A 26411-nucleotide genomic window follows, 5' to 3' on the forward strand; every position below is an offset into this window, starting at 1 on the left:
ACTTGTTCTGGGTGGTGGTCTATTCTTCAGCCTTCGAGGCAAACTTTTCTGAACTCAGATTCACCACTGCTTGCTGAATCTCAGTTTCCCTACCGGGGACTAGTAAAGCTTGTTTTTCAAAATTGGTGTGAGAAACAAACGAAAGATTAATGGAAAATGCTTTGCTTTGGTCGGTACGCAATCGCAGCTCCCCAACTGCAGCTCTACCAGGGAGCTCAGGACACCTGGTGACGCTAGCTGGAGAGTTGCTGGAGGCGGGGAGGATCCGCAGCCACCATGGCAACCTGAGACGCCTCGCGTTCCCGTTCCTCCCCGCGGGCAGCAAAGCCGAGAGGGCCAGCCAGCCAACCTTCGGCCCTGGAAGAAGACCCCCGCGGCATGAGGGGGGAGGAGGCGGTGACGGCGGGGGTGGTGCCCGAGGCGGGCCTCGACCGGGAGCCGCCTCCGCAGCCCGAAGGCCTGGGGTACGGAGCGCGTGGGGACCCCGGCGGCGGCGGCGGCGGCCCCCAGGAATCCCGTAAGCAGTGTGAGTTCCTTTGCAGTCGCGGACGCCGCGGGAGGGACCTCGGTGTGAGGAAGCGGTGAAAGGGGAACTGGGGCACACCGGAGGGAGACGCGCTGAAGCCGCCAAGGTTTTGGAGGGAGGGAGTAGAGCTGTTGTTTTGGCAAAGGCAGGGGTGATGGTTCTGTGGCCAAAGGCATCTAGTCCTTTTCCCCAAGCCCTCCTTTATAAAAGGAGGTAGCCTCCAACTTAATTGGTAGTGGCATTGGCCTGGAAGTTATTGAAAAAAAACTGTGTGTGTATCAAGAGCATTAAACTACAAATATATTTGATATTTTAACATAAATATATAAATATTAATATTAAAATATCGACTGCTAATTAACATACATTTAAAATTAAAATATTAAATTCCGTGTAAAATACAATCTATAAATTTGTTTTACATATAGTAAAATATGAAATTTATTTTTTTAACTATATAAATAATACATACACATACTTTTGGCAGTACCTTTATTTTACAAACCAGGAGGTCTAGACCAGAGAAAAGGAAGCGACTTGCCTCCCGTCCCTCAGGGCTGGAGAAATCCTTAAAACATTTAAACTTCCATCTGATTCTCCGTTTGTAAATTATGATTACCTGTCTTTTAGAGTCTCACAATTATGGGCCACGTTTTAAGGTATTGCTGTTGTTTCCCCCTTGCCCTGCCGAACACACAAACAGCATTCAACGGAAGCAAAGGCAGTTCTGGTTCACCGCCGCAAATCAAGGTGGTTGAAACCCGAGTCAACGCCAGGTCGAAGTGCTCATCCATTCTGTTCCATAAATTTACAGATAATACACAGCCCCCTGTGCCCCACGGGTCTTCAGCGGGTGCTAAGGAATGATGAGGGTGAAAATAAGAGGCCAAAGGGGAAGGCAGTGGTTCCCAGCCCTTCAGCAGCGCCTCTTTAATTGCCTCTCAGGAGAGCCGCCCGCCCAGGGGTTCTCTTGGATCCCTGGGCGCAGGGGAGAACCGGGGAGGGGGGGGGGGGGGGCTGAAGCGCTCAGCTTCTGCGCCTCAGGGAACCACACCCCCTTCTCAATTCTCAAAGGGACATATCTCCCATCTGGGTAGCCACCTGGCCCCGGAAGCCACCTGGCAAAAGGACCGCGTCCTTCTGCATCAGCCACAATATGCCTGATTATGATACCTCATTCCTGTTATTCTCAACAGCATGCAGAGGCCTTATTTAGAGCCACTACATTCAGTATATTTAAGTATTCAGTATATTAAATAATTCCTTACTCAGAATTAAAATTCTATCTGGGAATTTTGCTGTTAAAGATGCTGGAATTTAAAAGTTCTTTATTCCCTGTGGCTATAGGAGTAAAAGGTGGAATTAACCTTTCACTCCTCAGTTTTACCAAAGTCTTGGGGTTTACTGAGTCCTGGGGTTTCCTTGTGGCACAGCGGGTTAAGGATCCTGCCATCTTTAAACTGTATAGTGGTGGCTATATGAATACCCACCAAATCTCTCATTGACTGAGGGTTACCTTTATTATTTTCCTTTTTTCTTTTTTCAATGTTGTTTTAAAATAATTGTAGTGCTCTTACTGTGGTGGCTGAACTCAATACTCTCCATTTTATTAAATCACTGCATCCAATATTCCAGGTACCATCAAATTAGTATAGTGTGGTGGGACTATAACCTCCCTTGATCTGAATATTATACTTCTATTAAGTAGATCTAAAATTACAGTAGCTGTTTTGGCAGACACGTTGTATTATTAACATACATAACGAATTCAGTCTATGACATCCTCCTTTCTGTTTTCCCCTTTGTCCAATTGAAAGCATTTGACTCCAGTCTATTCTATCCTATATTTATGTAGTTCCTGTGTTTGATCCTAAATATAAGTCTATATTTATCCCCATCGATACCATCCTATGGATTTTAGCCCTTCATTCCAGGTATAGAAGGCCCTTTGAGTCCTCAGTTTGCCACTCGGCACGTAAAACGTTTACCAGGTTCGTGCCATTTTCACATTTGGTGAGTTTGCTGAAAGTTCCTATATCCAAATTAGCAAATTAAATGATGACCCCAACGATTCGAAGCAGAGTCTCTGGGAAGCCTCTGATCCGTCCATCAGCATCTTTGGCGTGAGCGCTCTGCTTCCTATAAATGCACATTATTAAATGCCTTGCTGAAATGCAGATACATTGTGGTGACATCTCCCTAATCTGGCTAGTTTAGTAACTTGGGTTTGAGAGAGTCAGGTAGGTAGGACTTAATTTTTATGACTGGTTTTGTAACTTCTAGGAGTTACTTTCTCATCTACAAAGTAGGAATAATTATGCTTGCCTGTGGGGTGATTGTGAGGAAGAGAGAGAGTACATGTAAGGTGGGTAGGGCATGGTAGCTTTCGATAAATTACAGCCATCGTTACTAGCCAGCTTGCTTGCTTTCCTTTCCTTCAGCAGGGAATATTTGCCTATACTGGCACTTTATTACTCTCATTTTTTCATAGTTCCTCAAAACCTTTAGTGATTTCCTCCGTAAATTCTCGTAGCGTAAGTTCTGAAATTTATCAAGAGACTTGAACTTAGAGCAAGTGATCTCTTCTTCTCTCTACTGAACTGTCATAGGCTTTTCTTCTTTCTTTCTTTTTTCTGAGCCACACATACGACATGTAGAAGTCCCCAGGCCAGCAATCCAACTCATGCCATAGTGGTGACCAGAGCCACCACAGTGACAGTTCCAGATCCTTAACCCACTGTGCCACCAAGGGAACTCCTTTCTTAGTCCCATTTCATAAACCCTTTTTCTGCCCAAAGATCATGATTTAGCCCAAAAAGTTTCAACCACGGAGTTCCCATCATGGCACAGTGGAAACGAATCTGACAAGGAACCATGAAGTTGTGGGTTCGATCCCTGGCCTCACTCAGTGGGTTAAGGATCCAGCGTTGCCGTGAGCTTCGGTGTAGGTTGAAGGTGTGGCTTGGATCTGGCATTGCTGTGACTGTGGTGTAGGCTGGTAGCTGTAGCTCTGATTCAACCCCTAGCCTAGGAATCTCCATGTGCCTCGGGTGCGGTCCTAAAAAGCAAAAAAACAAAACAAAAACAAAAAACAAAGTTTAAACCAAAGTTAAGCTTGAGGAATACTGACCCTCATTCATCTCTCATTCATATGACTCCTAACCTGGGGGAAACAAGAACAAGACCAGAAAGTATCTAGTTCTACCTTGTTCATGTCTGAGGTTTCATGACCACCCAGACCCACAGCCAGAAGCAGCAAGCCCCTTACTCCCTTTGAGCCAATCTGCACACAAGTCAAATATATTTACTTGTGTTCTTTATTGGTTATTCTAGAAAGAATGATACCTGCCACATTATTGTGTTGGTTGTTTAGGTTTTCCACGGTCCCTTGGATTGAGCTTTTGAGCACTAGCACGAGAACTACTGGTTCCCAGACGTTTACAAGGCCGTATGGGCAGACGTGCACATAGAAGAATCTTTGGGCTCCACCTAATTGAACAGTGTTTAGTTCCACTTGAACACACACTTGTTGAGCATTTATTGTGATGTCAACCTCTGTCCTAGGACTCTGATGAACTGAACAGACAACATCTCTGCCTTTGTGGTCTAGTAAGGAAGACAAATAAAAAGCTAACAGTTGGAGTTCCCATTGTGGCGCAGATGAAACAAATCCAACTAGTATCCATGAGGATGTGGGTTTGATCCCTGGCCTAGCTCAGTGGGTCAGGGATCTGGTGTTGCTGTGAGCTGCAGGGTAGGTTGCAGATGCAGCTCAGATCTGGCATTGCTGTGGCTGTGGTGTAGGCCAGCAGCTATAGCTCCGATTCCACCCCCTAGTCTGGGAACTTCCACATACTGTGGGCGCAGCCCTAAAAAGCAAAAATAAAATAAAAAGTTACACAAATGTATATAAAGTAAATAAGGTCAGATGCACATTTCAATAAATCAAATGAAAGAAAAGAGGAGAGTACTATGAGCAGAAGTAACCAGGAACAGTTGAAGATTGTGGGATCTGGGAAAGTTTCCCTAAAGAACTGACATTTCAGCCTAGACCTGAAATTCAGGTAGAAGTTACCCAAGCAAAACAAATACGAGAAAGGCAGTTCAGGCAGAAACAAATAGAATGTGGAAAGGCTTCTGGGTGGGGAGGGACAAAGGGCCATGAAGTTAAAGAGTTTAGAGAAGAAGAGAGAGAGGCTGGCAGGAGAGACTGGAGAGACAGACGAACAGATGGGCTCCGAGGGTGTAGAGCTCCCTGTGGTGAGCAGAAGAAATGGAGCTAAAGTACTTAGAACAAATAACCCATCCTCTTCTATAGCAGTGGTATCTCACAGGGTCAGGTTTAGAGACCAGGAAGTCATACGTCCATCAGAGGTTCACTACTACAGTTCAAGTTTAATCTTTTTAAAAAGCATGATTAAATACTGCTAGATGGTTCTATATTATGTATCTGGATTGTAGGCTCCATGCATATATCTGTCTTATTCACTGCTGTGTCCTCTGCCCTGAGCCAAATGCCTGGCACAGGATTGGTCTGTGTAATAAGAATTTATTGAATAAATGAACATTTTCTTTGAACTGATAAGGAAAACTCTTTTCCAACCTAAAAGAGGTATGGAAACTTTGTCCCAAAATGTAAAAGTCTCCCCCCAAGTTAAGAGTTACAATGGAAGTGATCTTTCCAAACTAAAATCTGTGGGATGAATGGTCTGCCTCTTTTATGGGAGGATTTATCTCTTAAATAGTTCTTTGTGTAGGTAATGGCTAGATGGTTGGGCAGAATTTATAAGTAATTAATTTTGTTAATGTCTTTGTAGGGAAGAAATTTTTATATTGTGAGCCACATAGGAGAATTAAGGAAGTACTGGAAGAAGAACTTTATATTAAGAGAGATGAATGCCACGTTAAAAATCCACCTGCAGGTAATCTCTGTGACAAAAGATGTGTATTTGTGATATAGATGTGAAATTACCTACTTGATACCAAAGCGATTATTGCATTACAAAACCATGACTATCAAAAGAAAAATGTCTCCTTGGTACATTCTTGAGCTAATTTTATAATTGTTTGGTCTATGTCCAAACAAACTGGGAAAAAAATGAGCTAGGTGTCAGTATCTGCATGACTATCCCTCATTTTTGGTGGTTATTTCTGTATTAGTGACAAGTAGAATTTTTTCCAAGTGACCCGAAAAGCGCAATAACATCTTCGATCCTTATCTATTGCAGGTATGACCTGTAACAGTGGTTCCCAAAGTTTAGACTGCATCAAAATCATCTGAGAATTACCTGTTAAAAGCAGATAGCTTGCCCATAGAGTAACTGGCTCAGTAAGTCTAGGAAGGGGCCCAAGAATTTGCATTAATTCTTAGAACTACTAAATGCCAAGGGGGTATTGATGATACTGGTCCAGGGATCCCACTTTGCAAAGCACTGACCCAGAAGACTCTGAGTCATTTAAATAGGTTGAATCATCCAAGGACTTTATTCCACGTATACCCAGTATATGAGTTATATGGTCTGGGCCTTGACAACTCTCACTGATGGTTCATTTGAAAAATACTCTGAAAAATCCCTTGTAGATTTTATTTTGAAACCGCTGGAGTCCCTCATTTTCATATTTCCTTCTCAGTGATTCCTCAGTGCACATTTCATTCTTTGCAAACCATGAGATTTTTATTGCAACCATCGTGGGTCCCAGCAGTTGCCTGAAGAAATAAAAGCTGCAGAATGACCTACTGAATTGTTTCTCTGAAACCCAACCTACATATGCTATTTCCCTGGTTAAAAAAAAAGAAAAAATTAAGTCTATACTGTTATATTTTGGGTTAGCGTTGTTGTCTTCGCAGACTACATAAAAGCTGATTTATACACTACTTGGATGTTGTATTATTCTTATTGGATACATTTGGTTATGAGACAGTCTAAATGATTAGGAAAAATCATTTGGTTTCTAAAAATTTGTTTTCTAGGCAATCCTTTCAAATATTCTTCATATAAAACGGACAAGGTTTGGGCTACATTTTTACAGCACCCAGCAGAGGTCGCACAAAGGTGCTATTTTAGCCTAGAAAAATCTTTCGAAGCTAGTATTGATTCTGTAAGTTTAAGTTTTAAAAGGCTCTATTGAAGAAAAACAGAAACCGGCTATATATTTTTTTTTCTTTTTCTTTTTTTAACAGCTGGAAGCCCCATGCCTTTGGGGCTTATTTTGCCACTTAATTAATGCATTAACTGAACAATTAAAAATCTCTTAAAATCTCAGCTTATTCTTCCATTAAACGGGGATCTTTATACCTCTCTCACTTGGCTTTTGTGAGGATTTGTGGTTAGAAAAATAAAGCCCTGTCCTCAGGTAGCTTATGTTCTAGTGGGAGAGATTATCAAGAAGCAAGTATACAACTAAATATATAATTTCAGGTAGCATAGGAAACTAGCACCTAGCTGGGCGCTGGCAGCTGTGAAACCGCTGGGTGGCGCCTGGGGGGCGGGGCTCCGGTTCACTCCGTCTCAGAGCTGGGAGAATTCAATGAGAGGCAAAGTGAAAGTTAAGAAGTGATTTATTAGAAGAGGACATCTGTGAGAAATATAAGTAGGTGGGCAAAAGAACTTAGTGGGCTACAGTTTTTAATCAAAGGGAGAAAAAGGAGGGGGGAAAGACCGCCTTCTTCCTCATTCTGGAGTAAACGTCAGGCGTCCATCATCACCTCCTCCTTGTCCCGCAGGGAGCCGTGTTCTTATCCGTACTTGGTCAAAGCGAGACTGCGGTGGCGCAACGGAAATGAGCAAAAAGGTGGTAACACTGAGTAAAATATTCTAAATCATCTCCGGTTTCAGTATAATGTCACCTTTCCCTATATGTTGGGTTTTTGTGTGTATGTGTTTAAAGAAGCATATGCCCTGGGACTTATTAACTTACTAATCTCACTGGGCAAGGATGTGGGTTTCATTCCACCATTGTTTGATTGTTTGGGGGCATGGGGCATGGCTCTTGTTTCTGTTTTGTAGTTTTGCTGTGGAGCTTTTTTTTTTTTGGTCTTTTGTCTTTTTAGGGTCGCACCGTGGCATATGGAGGTTCCCAGCTTAGGGGTCTAATCGGAGCTGTACCCACCAGCCTATGCCAGCCCCACAGCAACACCAGATCCCAGCTGTGTCTGCGACCTACTCCACAGCTCACAGTAACGCTGGATCCTTAACCCACTGAATGAGGCCAAGGATAGAACCCGCAACCTCATGGTTCCTAGTCAGGTTCATTTCTGCTGCACCACAACGGGAACTCCAAGTTTGCTTTCATGAGTGGTCATTAACTTACAGGGGTTTCCTTTGCTCTTTTTCTACTTATGGTCTCCTAGTGGGATTAACTATTAAATCATCTGTTCTGTCCCTACCAACTGGGGCCAGACATTGGAACTCCTCACACAGTGTTTTTAGCTCCTTTAAATGTCTGATGAAAGATTTGGCTTCTCTTGCTGGAAAACACACCTTGTTATTTTTACTTGGAATGCTGCATGGACCTCTGAGGGGCTTCTATGACTTCTATAGCAGCTGTTCCTACATGTTAAGAGTAAGTACCCTTGACCCATTGTTTCCACTTCTTTACTTAGCATTCGCTCTTTCACCCACCCCAGCTAGGCTTGTGCTGCCACATGTACAGAGAAATTGTTCTTTTCCAGATCACAAATGATCTCTTTCTCTCCTTTTTTTTTTTTTTTTTTTTTGGTAAAATGTGGAAGGTCTCTGGCCAGGGATCAAACCTGCGCCACAGCAGTGACCAGAGCCACAGCAGTCACCACACCGGACCCTTAACCCACTAGGCCACCAGGGACCTTCTAAATGACCTTTCTTTTGAAGGTCAAGTCCGGTGATCTAGAAAGCCAAACCCAACCCACTAACTCAACTTCTCTGCAGCATCTGACACAATAGTTTATTCCTTCTCTCTAGAATGCTCTCTCAACTTAGCCTCCAGGCTGCCATGCTCCAATCTCGGGGTTTGGCTCATCCCACTCTTTCTCTGTCACCTTTACTATTCTTCTTCCTCTTATGCTCTGAAATGTGCGGGATTTTCTCTAGCTTTACACCCTCCCAGGGGAATCACATCCAGTCCTAGTTTGCTATTGACTCCAAAATCTATATTTCTAGCCTCTGCTTTTCCCCTCAAAAGTCCCAAAAGCCTTACCTAACTTGGATGCCCAACAGCCTCGCAAAATTAACAGAGTTCCAGAACAGAACTCTTACTCTATATCCCCGCTTTTATTTTTTATTTATTCATTTTTAAATTTTTATTTGTATTTTCTATGGCCACATCTGTGGCATATGGAAGTTCCCAGGCTATGGGTTGATTTGGAGCTGCAGCTGCCAGCCTACGCCACAGCCACCCCACCACCAGATCTGAGCCACATCTGTGACCTCTGCTGCAGCTTGTGGCAATGCTGGACCCTCAACCCACTGAGCGAGGCCACGGATTGAACCCACATCCTCACGGACACTATGTCGAGTTCTTAACTTGCTGAGCCACACCGGGAACTCCATATATCCCAGCTTTTAAAATTCTGCTCTTTGGTGTTCCTTTCCATCTCAAGAAATGGTACCACCATGCCTAGTTTAGACCTAGAAGGCAAATCCTTTCTCCATGTTCAGTCTATCAGTGAATCCTGTTGAATCAACATTTAAAAGCTATCCTAAATTTCCCCCCCTGTGACCTTGCCAAAGCCCCCATCATCTCTTGCAGGGCCAGCAATAGCCTCCTATGGCAGTTTCTACTGTTGTCCCCTACAGTCTGCTCTCTGTCTCTAACAGACATAAAACATTTTCTGTCACCTCCATGCTTAAAACTCCCCAGTGGCTCCTCATCTCTTGCAGGGCCAGCAATAGCCTCCTATGGCAGTTTCTACTGTTGTCCCCTACAGTGTGCTCTCTGTCTCTTACAAACATAAAACATTTTCTGTCACCTCCATGCTTAAAACTCCCCAGTGGCTCCTTATTATTCGTAGGCTAAACTTCAATTTCCTTGTGTGGCCTGCTCACCTCTCTGAACTCCTCTCCCATAGAGTCCTGCTCCACTTTAGCCACCGAGGCTTTCTTGAAATTCTGCAACATCCCAAACCCGTTCTTATCTTTTTACTTTACCCAGAACATCAAATGTCTTCCTCCCTCTTTGAATGAAGTTTCAGTTCGAATGTCACCTTCTCAGAGGGAACCTCTTTACTAGGTTAAGATAGAAAATATACCCCAACTTACTGTCTCTTCCCCTTCTTCTTTCTGCTTTCTTCTGTCATTACCTGCAATTATACATTTATTTCTATTATCGCTTATTGACTCTCTCTCCCACTAAAACATAAGTTACCTGGGGACAGGGGCTTTATTTTGTTTACCATAAATCCTCACAAAAGCCATTTGATACAGGTAGTATGATCCCCACTTTATGGCTGAGTAGACTGAGATTTCGAGAAAGTTTTAACTGCCCAAGATTATGCATTAAATACGATTATGCATTAAGTAGGTGGCTAAACCAGATTCCAAACTCAGGTCTGACCCCAAATTCCATTGATTTTTTTTTTTACTCGCTATAATGTCTCTGACGACCTGTTATGGCTAAATTCAGTGGATACTGTTCTGCCCTTGGCTGGCTTGAGATTTCTGCAACATCTGACACAGCTGATGGCTCTGTCCTTAAACCCCGCTCTTTTCTCAAGCTCCTTGGTGCCCAAATGTCCTCATTATTCTCTTACTTCTCTAGATATTCTTTCTTACCCCCCTTTAATAACTCTTTTTAATCACCCTCATCTTCAGATATTGTATTTATGAGGGTATTATCCATATTCTTCTAATCTTGTTCCATTGGCTGTCCCTGGATTGTCCCATCATTTCCACCGCTATCTCACTACGATGCCTCTGAAATCTGTCTCCACGTTAAACTTTGCCTCCTGGTTGACCCATTTCATACTCCAGATTGACGTGTTGAAAACCAAACTCGCACCTCTTTCCCACTTGTCCCTTCCCATGTATCACCCACCCCAAAGAGTGGCACAGGCTAAGGTCCAAGTTCAACACCAAAGAGCATCCTCCACACTCGCTCCAGATCTTATCTCTTCCACATCTAAGTAGGCTGTCAGGGGTATCTTTGTTTGCCCAAGGATCCCAAACTCGGGTTGACTCACATGCCAGGTTCATCTTGCAAAGAGACAGACTGTTCAGTATTGTATTTTTTCAAAATGTACAAACCAGCGGCCAACATTTTAAAAATCAGGAGCTTTTACATACAAATTTAGATCGCTATATTATCTTGGGTGAAGAGGGAGGAAGGAGGAGAAAGGAAGATGTGACAACAGAGCTGACATTCACACCTGGCAGCAGCGGCTAGAGGCGGGTTATACTGCCCCCCCCCACCTGCCCACCCCGCTGTTAATCATGGCACGCCAACTTCCCCAGTCAACTGGGGCAAATCACAGGTTATGTTTAGCCAACCACTGCAGACTTCTTCTTCTCGTAAAAAATATTTCCGTGGTATCCATACCTACAACAAAATGGAAAAAGAGGGAAAATTGAGAGAGTCAATTATTTCTTACCTCTGGCTTGCTTTATGTACAGTTACCTGCTGGCCCTTTCTCTCTCTTTCTAAATATATACATAATATTAAAAAATTTATATATACATATATGTATATGTGTATACATAACACACACATATCTAAATATGTATATATTGTATTGTATATGTTTATATATAATATATGTATACATAATAATATATATGTATTTTCATTTGAATTTATGACTCGAGAGAAACAATATATACTATTTCTCATATTTCTTAGATACACCCAAATCTTTCTAAATTCTAGGGATATCAAGGTATATGCATATGTTTTTGAATTTATGGCTTTAGATAAAAGTATATACTATTTCTTAGATAACACACGTCTATCTAAATTCTAGGAACCCTAAGGTGTTTGCATGTACCCACACATATTTGTGTGGTTCTCTATGGATTGGTTGGGTTTGCTTGATATTTTTTTTCTTTTGTTTCTTTTTGATTAAATTGAAGTATAGTTGACTCACAGGATTATTAGTATCGGGTATATGAAGTGATCTGATATTTTTATAGATTATACTTTATATAAAGTTATTATAAAGTATTGACTATTATTCCCTGGGTTGTATATTACATCCTTGCACTTAGTGTTTGACTTTTTAAACACTCAGACCTACATGTTCTCACAAAATCTGATTCGCGAATGTGAGATTTCAATCAGAGTCCAGATTTTTCCTCAGCCGTCAATGCAGCACCAAAACACTGCATAACGTAGCAAAGGGCGGGGAACTTACCCAAGAGTTTATGCCTTTTATTGAGGGGTGTTTGTTCTGAAGTTAAGCAACTTAAATTAAAGCATGTTTCGCTTGTGACTGAGCTAATGATGACAGTTATAGAAGAATCCCAAAGCAATGGACCTACATTTTTTCTATTTTTTCTTCTCCTTTGGTTGGATGAAATTAATAAAAGGTCAAAAATTTCTTCTTTTTTTGTCTTTTTAGGGCCGCACCTGCGGCATATGGAGGGTCCAGGGCTAGGGGTCCAATCGGAGCTGCAACTGTGGGCCTACGCCAGAGCCACAGCAATGCCGGATCCAAGCCTCGTCTGTGACCTACACCAGAGCTCACGACAACGCCAGGTCCTTAACCCACTGAGCGAGGTCAGGGATCGAACCCCAGTCCTCACGGATACTAGTCAGATTCCTTTCTGCTGAGCCATGACGGGAACTCCAAAAGTTTCTTCTTTTTGAGTTGAATGAACTTGGCCAAGGGTCAAAAGCTCCAGAAATTAGGTTTAAAGGATGTTTCACAGAGCAACCATTGTATTTCTTTTGAAATATGGTTGTTTCAGTAGCAAGACGGCACTCAGGAGAAAAGCTGTTGGGTGTAGGGCCCTCGGCTGAATGATCTCTCCCAGCTCTTGTGGTCGTGTTATAACAATAGTTAGTAAGAGCTGTGAAGATCTTGAAATGGCCAAGCTGGCCCAGGTGTTTGCTACTATGGACCCCATACCCGGGTCTGGGAAGTGGCATTAGGGAGGAAATGTGGTCTGCCAGGTCTCCAGGCCTTCCTTCTCTGGGCGTTGGATGCTTTTCAGGCTCCTGAGGCAGAGATAGATGGATTCAGTGAGAAGGTGGGGGGCAGAGTGCGGGAGGGGTGTCTGTGATGATGCGGTAGTAATTGTAAGGTGAGTGTGGAGACAAAGAGAATGGGCTGGGCGGTCGGGCAAAGAGAAGGCAATTTATTGAAGGGAAATGAGGGGGCGATGACCCTTGAGAAGAGCCAGCCCCCTGCCCTTCTGGCTGGTCCTTTTTATACCCCACGGATGGGAAATTGGATCCCCTGGAGGGGGGTTAGTTTATCTTTAGCCTGAAGCTGGACTCTGGTGGTCTCGCACTCTTGAGAAAGCCGGAGGTGTCCCACGGTAGGGTGGGGTCTCGTCGTCTTGGGAAAGTGGCACCAGCGGCAAAAACAGGATGTTGCCTGAGCAAGGTGGTCAGTCTCATGGGTCACTGTGACCTCATGTTTTGTTTTCGAGGTCAGCACAATGAGCCATTTTAACAATGAGCCCCCACGTAGCCCCTGACAGTAATGATGAATAATGATCATTATTTATCTATTATTATTATCCTGGCCGTCATTCACAGTATGTCTCCTGGACATCAAAGATTTTACAAATTATCTCTTTTAATCTCTATAACAATCCTGAGCTCTTCTTACTCCCCTTTTGCAGGTCTGGAAGCCGAGGCTCAGGGGGAAGCACAGTGACTTGACCGCAGTCACTACAGTGGAATAACTGATCCTTGGAAGCAGGCTTGTCAGAAGCTGAGGTCTTTGCTCTTAGCCACTGGGTTACATGTTAAAACCTGAGATTATGTTTTCTTACAAGAGAAAAGATTTTGAAACTGTAGTGGGAGCAAATAGTATTTCTCTTCAGTAAAAACAGGATCTTGTCCAGGCTTAGGTTCAAACTGGAGGCAGAACAGGTTTCAGAGGCTTTACATAGACCTGTCAGGTAAGCACAGGGGCCTGGAGCCACAGGATCTCATCATTCTGAAAAAAAAGAAATGCAATTTTCCAGTCAGATCTGCTGTCAGATGTAATGGAATCTGGGCAACCTAGAGAACTCTCTGGATAAGTAAGAATTTAGCTAACATCGTCATTCATATATTCTCAGTGGTTCCCTGAAGATTTTCCCCTCCTTAAGACTTAAAAAAAATGAGAGAGAGAGAGGAGATCCCATTGTGGCTCAGTGAGTTACAAGCCCAACTAGTATCCATGAAGATGTGGGTTTGATCCCTGGCCTCGTTCAGGGGGTTAAGGATCCGGCGTTGCCACGAGCTGTGGTGTAGGTTGCAGACACGGCTGGGATCTGGTGTTACTGTGACTAAGGTGTAGAGTGGCAGCTGCAGCTCTGATTCAACTCCTAGCGGGGGACTTTCTATATGCCACAAGTGGGGACCTAAAAAAAAAGCAAAAAAGAAAAAAAAGAGAGAGAAGTAGGCTTATGAGACATGCATTATGGAACGATTGCATACATTTTGCCATTTATTTTAAAACTATTTCTACATTTCTAAACACTCCTATAGAGGACCATGTGGAAATAACATATTAAGTTAATATTTTCAAATTGCTAAGGGCTCGTGTATCTTTCTGGCTAAAACCTGCAGAGGTTATAGTAGTCGTGAAAAATCTGATTCATGAAGCTTACTAGTTTTCTTTCACACAGCCTTTCCTGTCCCAGTGAATATCAAAAGCATACTGCCAAATCCATTCTTTTAGGTCTATATGTGCCTGAAGGCATGGAAACTTAACTTTTGTCAAGTCTGGCTTGTTTATTATGTTTAGTACAGATTTAGGAAATATAAAATGTTGCTCAGCAAGTGTGGATGTGTTTACTCTTCTTTAATTCATTCAACAGAAATGTTTTGTGCACCTACAGTATACAAAGAATTTACTAGGCGCTAAAGGCCTGTCAAGATAATTACAAACCAAACCAAACCAAACAAAAAAAGATAATTCCAGAGCCCAGAAGTCACCGAACATAAATTTACCTAAAATGTTCTTCCTCTGACCATGTTTATACAAAGGAAGCAAAGACAATATGTTTGTAAACTGGCTTTTCAAGCTCTAATGTTTGTTATTCATGGTCCGGAAACAACACAAAACTATATTTAAAAGACAGACTTACCTTCTCTGATACACCAGGCCAGATCCCACTGGCTAATATCTTCAGCATAAAGACTTGGTTTTGTAATTTTAAAATTCAGGATAAACACACATCTAAAAAAGCTGCTGAGTAGATTTGGGGGCAGGAAAAGGGAGAAAAAAAAAAAAGACTTTCTGGAAGATTCTGAGCTTCAATAAAGGACTTCATTTCTCTCTCTCTTAGCTTCTCTCTGGTGCCTGCTGCCCTTTTCCTTTTCAGGTTAAGCTGAGACACCAAGGCCTCCACCGCCCAGCTTCACCCCCCCGCCCCCCGCCGGTCTTCCTTCCTCCTCCTGGAGAGGTCTTGCCCAGAGCTCAGAGAGCTGGATTTCCTTTCAAGAACCGCTGCTTCAAAGGAGATTCATGTTTCTTTCTGGTCCTCTTTTTCCCCAGTTGAATATATCACTTTCCGTAATTTCTTCATCCAAATACCGTATCGAATCAAAATCATGCTATTTTTTTTTTCCTGCAGCCTCCATCCCCAAGTACAGTAAATACTTATGCAGAATTGCATTTTGCTTGAGGGTTTTTTCCATGCGTCTTTGAGCCTATGCACTTACATTTCAGGTATTTTCTCTGTGAGGCTGCAAATGTTCAGCTCTTCCTGTGACTGCATCTGAAAGAGCACAGCTTGATTAAATGAATACCATTCTATGAGTTCTGCCTCTAGATTTTTAACTGTTTTCCGTTTACCAGATCTTCCCACAATGCAGGACAAATCTCAATCTATGTCCTTGGTCTCTTGTGGGATGCCACAAGGGGAAGTGACTAAATGTTTGTGGGCTCCTGGATCTGAGAGTTTATTAGCCTAGAAAAGGGAGCAGCCTTTTCTCTCTCTAGATGGGGCTAAAAGAGGAAACTGGCTTGATCAGTGGGGGAAGATTGCGATTGGCTATAAGGAACAGCTTCAACTTTGTAAGGTCTTGGCAGGAGATTATGGCCTCTTCCTTGAAGGTTGTTGAAGAAGAGAGAGGAAACTAATCTCCGCAGACAGCCTCAGCCCCTCCATTCAGGATGGGGTGAGCTCTGACATTCAGTTTGCTGAGTCAGCTCAGTGACTGTGCCTCTGGGAGTGGAACCTCTGTCCACGCTTGGACAAGAAAATGATTGTCTCTATAAAAATAACAGCTACCGGAGTTCCCGCTGTGGCTTGGTGGAAACGAATATGACTAGCATCCGTGAGCACACAGGTTCGATCCCTGGCCTCACTCAGTGGGTTAAGGATCCAGCATTGCCATGAGTGAGCTGTGGTGTAGGTCACAGACATGGCTCAGATCTGGAGTGGCTGTGGCTACAGCTTTGATTCGACCCCTAGCCTGGAAACCTCCATGTGCCGAGGGGGAGGCCCTAAAAAGACAAAAAAAAAAGTAAAAATAATAGTGACCACTTTTTTGAGTGTAAAGCACTTAGGCGCATTTTATCCAAGTCCTATAATAATCCTGCAAGGTAAACATGACTGTCATCCCCATTTCCAAGGCAAGGAAACAAAAATATAGGGGGTTAAACAACTTGCCCCAAGACACACAGCGAGGAGCGTTGCTGTGAGCTGTGGTGTAGGTTGCAGACGCGGCTCGGATCCTGCATTGCTGTGGCTGTGGTGTAGGCTGGCAGCTGCAGCTCTGATTCGACCCCTTGCCTGGGAACTTCCATATGCTGCAGGTGCGGCCCTTAAAAAAAAAAAATTTAAAAAAAGAAAAAGAAAAAGAAGCGAATCCTCATCATCTTCCTTTTGAAAACCTTGACAGTGGCCCTGGAGGGGATCTGGAGCATCCAAAGGAATCTCCCTGTGGGAGGCCTGAAGCCAGGACCGCCGACCAGAAACAGTTTACTGCCGCAAGCCAAGTACTATTCGAGGCACGGAGGGCTGAGAAGTAAGACCCAATACCCTGATTTCCACCCCAGCTTGGAGGGTGCTGAGCAGTGCATAACCAGCCGTGTGTGCTTTCTTTACAGTCCTCAGTCAGAATCCAATCTTCTTTTGACTCGCTTCCTCAGGTTATGAGCAGGTGAGCCGTAGTGCCTCATTGCAGAACCGCAACCATGACAGCTCAACTAACCACTTTATCCCATGGATACAATAGAAGTGCACAAGCTTTTGAGTTAGACTCCGGACTCTTTCCTTTCCTTTTCATCCACATAAAACTTTCCAGCGCACAGGCTAAGTGGGGTGGGATCTTCCTCTGCCCTTTCTTCTCGCTGGATGATGTGTGTGTACCAGTGGAAAGAGGAACGGGAGACCAGGGAAATTCAGGAATGATAAGGCAGCTGCTTTGCTTGGCCCCACTCGTGTTGCCCTATTTCACGCAGGCGGCCACTAGGCTGGCCTGGAAGACAGTTCCTCACAGACACTATATTTGGGGGAGAAAACATGACTCATCCTTCGCGGCCTCAGCTGATGTCAGCCAGCAATATTTGGGGCAGGCCATGGAGAAGGCAGGGGTCTGCCAGGGACGCACCCGCAGTGTGCTCCTAGCAGACGAACATGCAGTTGGGGCCACACATCCTGAAAATGGCTCTGCAGTTGGGAGGGAACCCTGGGAAGAGAGAAGTGGGTAAGTGCCAAGCTTAGGGATTCTTAACCAAGATAGGAATCACTTTTTTGCCTGGATTCTTCATGTATAATTATCTATGAAACCTCTACCTCGGAGTTCCCATCATGGCTCAGTGGTTAATGAATCCGACTAGGAACCATGAGGTTGCGGGTTCGGTCCCTGCCCTTGCTCAGTGGGTTAAGGATCTGGCATTGCTGTGAGCTGTGGTGTAGGTCACAGACTTGGCTCGGATCCTGTGTTGCTGTGGCTGTGGTGTAGGCTGGCAGCAACAGCTCCGATTAGACCCCTAGCCTGGGAACCTCCATATGCCACGGGAGTGGCCCCCAAAAAAGACAAAAACAAACAAACAAACAAAAAAAACCCTCTACCTCAAGCACATCAAATAGGTACAGTTCATTTCACAGAGGAGGAAAGGTTTTGAATACTTGGCCCAAGTCCCTTACTAGTGATCGGCAGTCCCTAGACCAGACCAACTCTGTGAGCCAAGCAGTGCACAGGAGCTGGAGTGTCTGGAGACCCCGGAACAGGGTGAGGGCTCAGCCAAAGGGCCCTAAAGGAGGGTGGGGGTCCCCAGAGAGGCAGCCTCTGGAACATGGATTCAGGAGGGGGAAATTATAGCTACTAAAGACTGAGACACAAGGTGAAAAAAAAACTTGTTCCTTAAGGGGATTCATGTAGCAAAAAAGGAACCAGTGATGGAGTCCTGGGTTTAATAATAAAGAAATAGAGTAGCCCCCATTTACCATGTGCCAAGCATGGCAGTGAGCGTTTTGTATAGTTATGTAATCCACGTGGTCCCGAGATGAGGGTTTTAATCTCTCTTTTGCAGGTGAGAAAGCTGAGGCATAGAGACTTTACATGACCCAAGATCCTATGTCTAGGGGATGGTGTGGCTAGAACTATAAATCTGTGTTCATTCGACTTCTGCCACTATGCCTCAGCTTCTGGGCCAGCATGGCAAAGGCTCCACTCATTGGACAACAAGGGTGGAACCAGTTATGGGTGGTAGTTAAACGGGCACAAATGCCAGAGCTATGGGAATGCAGAGGCAACTACCTTCAAAACACACAAAGATATCAGTGTCATGAAGCAATGGCTGATTCAACCCAAGTCTGGGACACTTGCCCATTAGGGGCTGTTTATTTCACCTTTCCAACCACTTTGTCAGGTCCCAATTCTAGTAGGCAAATCCATCATTCTAAGAAAACCCACGAAGCAATTTACAGATGATATATATATATATATATATATATATATATATATATATATATATATATATATTTCTTTTGCTTTTTAGGACAGCACCATTGCATATGGAGGTTCCCAGGCTAGGGGTCCAATTGGAGCTGCAGCTCTGGCCTATGCCAGAGCCACAGCAACATCATATCCAAGCTGCATCTGTTTCCTACACCACAGCTCATGGCAACGCCGGTTCCTTAACCCACTGAGGGAGGCCAGGGTTCGAACCTGTAACCTCATGGTTCCTAGTCAGATTGTTTCCGCTGCACTACGACAGGAACTCCAAGATGATTTTCTGCATTTTAAGACTGGTTTGGAGAACAAATTACCTTCTTTTGACAACATAGAAATGCAATAGATCACCCAATTGATTAATTACCCAATTGATCAATTGTCCCAATGGGGACATGCGATAAAATGTGTGTCAGATTTTGATCGTCACTACTTGACTTTCATCCATAGAATTTAGGAGAGACTTGTTCACAGCTCCTGCTCACTGACACTTGTCCACACCACCTTCCCAGCAGCCCCCAGGCTCTATCTCCAGCCCATATCAAGCGCTTACGTAGTGACCACATTACAGTAGAGAACTGTTATTAGCTTCATCTCTGTAAGTTACCAGCTGCATTTTGCCATATCAACTGCTACTATCTGCTATACAAATCACTACGGATGAATCCATAAGAATCAGTCGATGACTGATAACTGAGAATTAGATATTTCTCATTATCAAATGAAAAAAGAGACAAGGCACAGAAATGTCATAGATGAACAAAAACCACAGATAACTTTCAAAAACTGGTCAGTACTAATTCATACACTGTCAGAAGCTCCACGAAGGCAGGACCCACGTCTCTTTTGCTTACCGCTGTGTGTCTCGCTCTTAACACCGTGCCTGGCACAGTAGGTGATCAGTTGCTGTGTGTCATGAGAATGGCCGGTGAATGATGAAACAAGAAATGCTTATGTGTTAATGCCTTCTCTCTGTCCAGAATCTTCTTGCTGCTAACCCACATAGGTTTAGCCCAAAGATATACGGTTTCCCCCACTTGAACTGCTAAATTAAACAGAATGCAAATGATGGAAGGAAAAGCGAGGGAACTATGTGAATTATGAAAAGTTACACAGACATAAATTTTGGAACGGATGCCTTCAAAGGAGATTTTTCCATGAAATATAATATTTCTAGGAACCACTCTTGTAGAGCATCCTTTAGGTAGAGAATTTGGCCAATCCCTACTGCCCTCTTTTTCCTCTTCACTGGTGATTTTCCCCGTTTTCGCATGAGCAACGTGATCATTGTAGTTGTTACTCTTCCAACATTTAATATACATCATTTCAAATTTAAACTTAGGGAGTTTCCACTGTGGCTCAGTGGTAACGAACCTGACTAGTGTCCATGAGAATTCGGGTTTGATCCCTGGCTTCACTCAGTGGGTTAAGGATCCAGCCTTGCCAGGAGCAGTGGCATAGGTCTCAGATGCGGCTCGATCTGGTGTTGCTGTGTCTGTGGCATAAGCCGGCAGTCGCAGTAGCTCTGATTAGACCTGTATCCTGGGAACTTCCATATGCCACAGGTGCAGCCCTAAAAAGCAAAAATAAAAATAAATAAATTTAGAATCATGATCGTCTATTGTAGTTCTGAATTCTAAAATACTTTTCAGTTAGAGACTCTGAAGCATCTTCTGCTTTCATGATACTAACAAAATTGAGTCATTTAATTTTATCATGTCCTTGTTATTTTGTGGCATGTCACTAATAATATTAAAGTTGTCTAGTCCAGCTCTCGTCAAGCTTTAATATGCCTACAGATCACATGGGTATCATATTAAAAAGCAGTCTCTGATACAGCAGGTCTGGGGTGGGATTGGAGAGTCTGCATTTCTGACCAGCTCCCGGGCAATGCTGATGTTGCTTGTCCAGACGCTGGACTCTGGGTGAGTAATGAGGGGTCTAGACGACTGAGTTCCTCAGTTGCTTGAATCACATGGGTATGGCTTTTACATTCTGCTTTACCAAATGAAGCACTGTTGGGTACAATCGATCAAATTTAGATTAAAAGAGGGTTGGGATGAAAGGACATTTCCCCAACATAAACAACGTACTTATCTGTTTGCATATTTCTTTACTCTAGGATAAAATGGACAACTATTCCATTGAGAAGAAACCTCTTTCCCTGATGCCTGAAAAACAGAAGAAACCCAAGCTTATTTCATAGTTTAGATGTGTTAAAAATGTATATTAGTCTGGGGGGTTCTTATTGTGGCTCAGTGGGTTACGAACCTATTATCCGTGAGGATGCAGGTTCAATCCCTGGCTTCGCTCAATGGGTTAAGGATCCAGTGTGGCCGTGAGCTGTGGTGTAGGCTGGCAGCTGCAGCTCTGATTCAACCCCTAGCCTGGGAACTTCCATGTGTTGCAGATGCAGCCCTAAAAAGCAAAATAAAAAAGTATATTCGTCTGTAATTCCTATTATTTGTATAAGCTCCTATCTATAAATGAGTCCAAAGCAATGACAGACTGTTGGTAAAATTGCTAAGTACCTGAAAACAGTGAAGGAAAATATTATATTTATTTTTGGCTGTCACAGTCGAATACAATCAGGCTTCTAATTCAACTTATTAAATATGTCAAATGTGATCAAACAAAGGCATATTTATTGAGTCTTCACTTCGAGGTAAACATCATAAATATTAATCTTTCACTGGAGTATAATTACGTTCATCCATTAAAAAAAATTCAGTTATAGGTAAAGGTTAGTGAATAAATAATAGATGAAAAGTTTCTGACTCAGAACCATTTTAATGCTCTCCTTGGTAGAGCTAGTCATTTCTCTAGAATTTGTCCACTCAATAGTAAAGAGCCAGGAAATTTATGAGGAGATCTTAAAAACGGTTCGGGGGGCACAATTTACAAATACTATTTGGGCTAAAATACAAATACTACTGGGCTAAAAAGAGGTTAAAAAGGAGAGGGGAAAAAAACTCTTCCTTTTGCCTCCAGTTGTCGAAAGTAATGTATAAACAGTATAGAAGAAAATGAAAAATAAAGAAAAATAAAAGAGGCATTCCCGTTGTGGTACAGTGGAAACCAATCTAACTAGGAACCGTGAAGTTGTGGGTTTGATCCCTGGCCTCACTCAGTGGGTTAAGGATCCAGTGTTGCCATGAGCTGTGGTGTGGGTGGCAGACGTTGCTGTGACTGTGGCATAGGCCTGCAGCTGTAGCTCTGATTAGACCCCTAGCCTGGGAACCTCCATATGCCTCGGGTAGAGCCCTAAAAAGCAAAAAAAAAAAAAGAAGAAAAGAAAAAAACCCATCTATAATTTAATACCCAAAACAACCACTGATAGCATGCTAATATATTTGTATTCTTTTTTTAATGCCTATTTTATTTTACATGTTTAAAATCACATTTTATAGTATATACAGGGATTTGTTTTCCCTTTTAACACAACATAATTTCCCTTTTGTTAAAATATAACAATAGCTATAAATCTTTATATGTTTATACTCGTGTTTTTGCATTTATTACACTACCTTTTTGGACATTTGGGTTTTTCAGATTTTTCATTTTACATGTAACCATTGTGATTTGCTTACCCCCTCCTCAACTTAAAATTTTCTTTTTCCTAGTATTTTGGTAACACACCTTTCATTCTCCTTCCTCTCCTAAGCTCATCTTAAAACTTTCCTCCAGGTCAGGGTTCCCAGACTTATTTCTCAGATGTCCTGAAATAAATCAAGTCAGGTCAACAAAGAGGCCTGGCTATGTCCCTTCCCTCCTGAAAAATATTTACCCTATGAAACAGTCAATAATCTCGAGTCAAAATCCAAACTTTTCCAGATTTAATATAAAAATTTCCACTTAGTTAATACATATTAGAAGAGACCCCACATGTAAGCCACGTCCAGCCACTGCCATGTTTATGGAACGGTCTCATCCCTGGCTACTTCAAAAACAGTGCTGTGAGCCAGCGGCTAAAATTGGAGAGATTACATCTGCAATTACTCAAGAAAGAGAAAACCAAAAACTACCTGGAGTTGAGGCAGAGAGAACATTCACTCTTCTTACAAATCCTGAAGTCTTAACCTCCCCCAAATGCTTACCATCAATCTTTTTGCATGTGTGTTAGGACAATACACAAAAGGTGCCTTGGGTGGGGAGAACTGACTTTTATTCCTTCATTAGAAATGATGTCCTGTTTGCACTTGGGCTCCCAGTGAGACTTTACAAACACAGCCTCAGGCGTTTCCTTCTGCATTTCCATTCTACTCCAGCCCGGTAAACAAACCCCACGGTTTAGTCTCAGCCCTGCCACCTGAGCTGGGTGTTCTGCGTCAGCCCCTCCCTTCCTGCCCCACCCCCCCCCTTCCTGCCCCACCCCCCATCCCCAGGACCGATCTCCTGGCACTGCTCCCTTGCTAGGGCTTCTAGCCTTCCCTTGGGGGCCCTGAGCTTTGGGGGGTTAAATTCTCTTCTTTATTGCCTACTTCCTTCTTTCTTCCTTCCTTCCTCCCTCTTTTCCTCACCTTCTTTTCCTTTTTTTTGGCTGTATTTGAAGTATGCAGAAGTTCCCAGGTCAGGAATCAAATCCAAGCCACATCTGCAACCTGCCCCACAGCTGCAGCAATGCTGACTCCTTAACACACTGCACCACAGCAGGAACTCTCCCACTGCACATCTTCTGAACTGAATTCATGGACAGGGTTTTTCATGCCAAGACTGTTTATAATAATGATTTTTCAAATTACTATATAATATGATGCATCTTTATTATTATTATTATTACTAAACAAACATTTTTGGCCATTTTTGAATACACATATAAAGAACACAAAACTTAAGCTCATAGCTCAATGCTTTTGACCTGCAACTCTCCCTCTCTATTAATAATTAGCCTGATGAAGATATGAAACACAAAAGGCTCCTTCTCCCTCTTCCTAGTCAATAGTCTCCAAAGGAAACCACTATTTTTTATAGTTAAATTTGTCATTTTTTATTGTTCCTGACTTTATAATACTTAGAAAATCATACTTCTCCACCCTAATATTTTTTTAAATCTACCCATATTTTCTTCTTTACTTTTATAAGTTTATTTTCTATTGAAATATTGTCAATTTACAATGTTTCAAGTGTGCAGCAAAGTGATTCAGTTTATATCTATATCTATCTATCTTCTCTTTATCTGGAAACCACTGTTTTGTGTTCTGTCACCCTAGATTAGTTTTACTTGTTTTTCAAAATCTGTACATGGATTGCCCCATATGTTCCTTTTTTTTTTTTTTTTTTTTTAGGGCTGAACCTGTGGCATATGGGGGGGTTCCCAGGCTAGGGGGTCAAATCAGAGCTGTAGCCGTTGGCCTATGCCACAGCCGCAGCAATGCCAGATTCAGCTGTGTCTATGACCACAGCTCACAGCAATGCGGGATCCTTAACCCACTGAGCAAGGCCAGGGATTGAACCCACGTCCTCACTAATGCTAATCAGAGTCTTTGTTTCCACTGAGCCACAATGGAAACTCCTAAGTTCCTTTTTGTGTCTGGCTTTTTTTTGCCTTTATAATGACTGAGATTTCTTAGTCTAATGTGTTTGATTCTTTTTTGTTTTCCTGTGCCTTTCCATCGTACTAATATTTTACACTTTACCTAATCTCTTGATGATAGACTTTGGGTTATTTCCATGTTTAGGCTATTTTGAATAAAGTCATCACAAATATGTTTTACTGTCCTTTTAAGTAGCACTATCTACTGTGATAATGACAATGATCAATTCAGAAATGACGACCGAGTGACAAGGCAATCAAGGAAATGTTGCTTCAAGAGGTGGCTGGGCAGGGTCACAAAAGCCTAACACATCGCAGCTTCGGAAGTCAACCCTTGGACTCTTTGGGTTTAGAATTTCTCTACAGCTGTAATTCACAGGGGTGGGTCAAGCATAATAGCAGGATGTCCCACAAGGGCAGAAATGTTTGTCTGCTTGTTCAAACATACTTCAGGTACCTGGTACATAATGGACATCCATTAAATGTTATTTCATGAAGTGATAGCTTTTGCAAGTTTTTAAGCTCAAACAAGGTCTGAACTTAATGTCCTGAAAATATCAAAATAGAACAATGCCTAGTCTTTTTTTGTGTGTGTCTTTTTGTCTTTTAGGGCCAAACCTGGGGCATATGGAAGTTCCCAGGCTAGGGGTCCAGTCAGAGCTGCAGCTGCCAGCCTACACCCCAACCACAGCAATGTGGGATCTGAGCTGCATCTGCAACCTACACCACAGCTCACGGCAACGCCGGATCCTTAACCCACTGAGCAAGGCCAGGGATTGAACCTGCATCCTCATGAATACTAGTTGGATTTATTACCGCTGAGCCACAACGGGAACTCCACAATTCTCGGTCTTGTACACTTTAGAAATAGCTCTGCAAGCTGATAATGGCAAAGGAGTTATGTCATAATATATCAAAATAAAGAAATACTGCAGTCTTTTATCTTTCATTTATTTATTTATTCTTTTTACAGCTGTACCTGTGACATACAAAGTTCCCGGATTGGGGGTCAAATCAAAGCGGCATCTGTGACCTATGCTGAAGCTTGTGGCAATGCTGGATCTTTAACCTACTGAGTGAGGCCAGGGATCGAACCTGAAACCTCACAGGGAAAGGTCCTTAATCTGCTGAGCCACAGCAGGACCTTAGTCTTTTATCTGTTAGAGGAACATAGCAAATCCTAGGGTCATCAGATCAAAATCTTGTAACAACAATCCCCCCATTGTTCTTTCTCAAAATGTGGACAGGGAAATGGGCCCTGGAGAGCTTCAAGGGAACCATAGAAGCAAAGCAGCTGTTCAGTGACGAACAGTGGGCTCTGGAAATGGGTGACCAGACAGCATCTCCAGCTCATTCACATCTAATTTCTCTTCTCTGACTTCAAGAGGGGCTGCTATTCCCTTGTTGTCTTGGATGATCCTAGAAATTAAATCTTTGAACAGTAAGCTCACTCAAAGAAGTTTCCTTTTTTTGCAGGGTCCCCTGGTGCTGCCAGGATAAAAGTAGTTCCTGCAAGGCAGTTAGACAGTCAGGGCACTGTTTATTCTCCTGTCTTTCTTTTCTTCCCAAGACCAAATGTTTGTTAAATTGAGTTCAACATTGCTAAGGGTAAACACAGACCAACAGTCTTTTCAGAGAGGCTGAAAATAATATAACCACTATTTTTATTGTGATTTCATCCTGTTGAGTCATGCAGGATTTCTGGGCTGTGGTTTATCTGGCCACAGTCAGTTGGATGCAGAACTATGTGGCTGTCCCACTGCTTCGGGAATGCTTTTTCCTGGCTGTGCAGGAGCAACATGTATTTACCTTGCATTTCCACACTTTCCCAAAAGCATTAATATGTCACTGATTTTGTTTAATCCAACAGGATTCATATTTCAAGTGCCCCAGATCTCTTTTAGAAGAACAATCACAGGAACAAGTGTGATGGAACCCGGTCTGACCACTTCCTGTTCTGAGTGGCTGCTTGGGGAGGAGTTTGCTGGTCAAGGAAGAACCCCCTGATTTCTGTGGAAAATCCATCTTCTCTCCCTTTCTTTAGCCTGGGTGTGTGTGTGAGGAGGGGGGTCAGGACAGTGTGAAGGAGGAGGTTGTCACAATTCTTTCCTCTGTCTTAGAGAGACCTAGGCTGCCTCCCTGAGTTGGGGTCTTGTCTTGAGTTAGGGTCTGATTGCCTTGAGGATGGCCACACATACGTTCTGAGGTGGAGCTGGTACCAGAGTGAGCCCAAATCAGACATGTCTGAGTTCCTGAGACTGTACATAGTTTGGGCCAGCTCGTTTGACTGAGGACCCACGTAGACTTCAGGTG

General features: G+C 43.0%; 1 protein-coding gene across 4 annotated transcripts; it reads left to right on the forward strand.

The window, feature by feature from the left end:
• The first annotated feature begins 226 nt into the window (after positions 1 to 226).
• On the forward strand, positions 227 to 20830 carry C11H11orf97 (chromosome 11 C11orf97 homolog). Of its 4 annotated transcripts, XM_047753934.1 has the most exons (5): positions 233 to 526; positions 5344 to 5448; positions 16508 to 16633; positions 16716 to 16768; positions 20688 to 20830. In XM_047753934.1, exons 1-4 carry the CDS (start codon positions 379 to 381, stop codon positions 16742 to 16744), a joined length of 408 nt encoding a protein of 135 aa, XP_047609890.1. In that variant the 5' UTR covers positions 233 to 378; the 3' UTR covers positions 16745 to 16768; positions 20688 to 20830. The 4 variants fall into 4 exon arrangements, with proteins under 4 accessions (XP_047609892.1, XP_047609893.1, XP_047609890.1 ...); XM_047753936.1 differs by lacking the exons at positions 16508 to 16633; positions 16716 to 16768; positions 20688 to 20830 and adding exons at positions 7251 to 7318; positions 13288 to 13795 and having other exon boundaries at positions 227 to 526; XM_047753937.1 differs by lacking the exons at positions 16716 to 16768; positions 20688 to 20830 and adding an exon at positions 7251 to 7318 and having other exon boundaries at positions 228 to 526; positions 16508 to 16568.
• The last annotated feature ends 5581 nt before the right edge of the window (positions 20831 to 26411 follow it).

The sequence above is a fragment of the Phacochoerus africanus genome, chromosome 11 (assembly GCF_016906955.1).
Source record: "Phacochoerus africanus isolate WHEZ1 chromosome 11, ROS_Pafr_v1, whole genome shotgun sequence".
NCBI classification, from domain to species: Eukaryota; Metazoa; Chordata; class Mammalia; order Artiodactyla; family Suidae; genus Phacochoerus; species Phacochoerus africanus.

Coding starts and splice junctions, on each gene's coding strand:
- C11H11orf97 (XM_047753934.1), top strand. CDS start 379: ATGAGGGGGGAGGAGGCGGTGACGGCGGGGGTGGTGCCCGAGGCGGGC. Junction 527..5,343: donor CCAGGAATCCCGTAAGCAGT/GTGAGTTCCTTT, acceptor ATGTCTTTGTAG/GGAAGAAATTTTTATATTGT. Junction 5,449..16,507: donor CGTTAAAAATCCACCTGCAG/GTAATCTCTGTG, acceptor AAACCTTGACAG/TGGCCCTGGAGGGGATCTGG.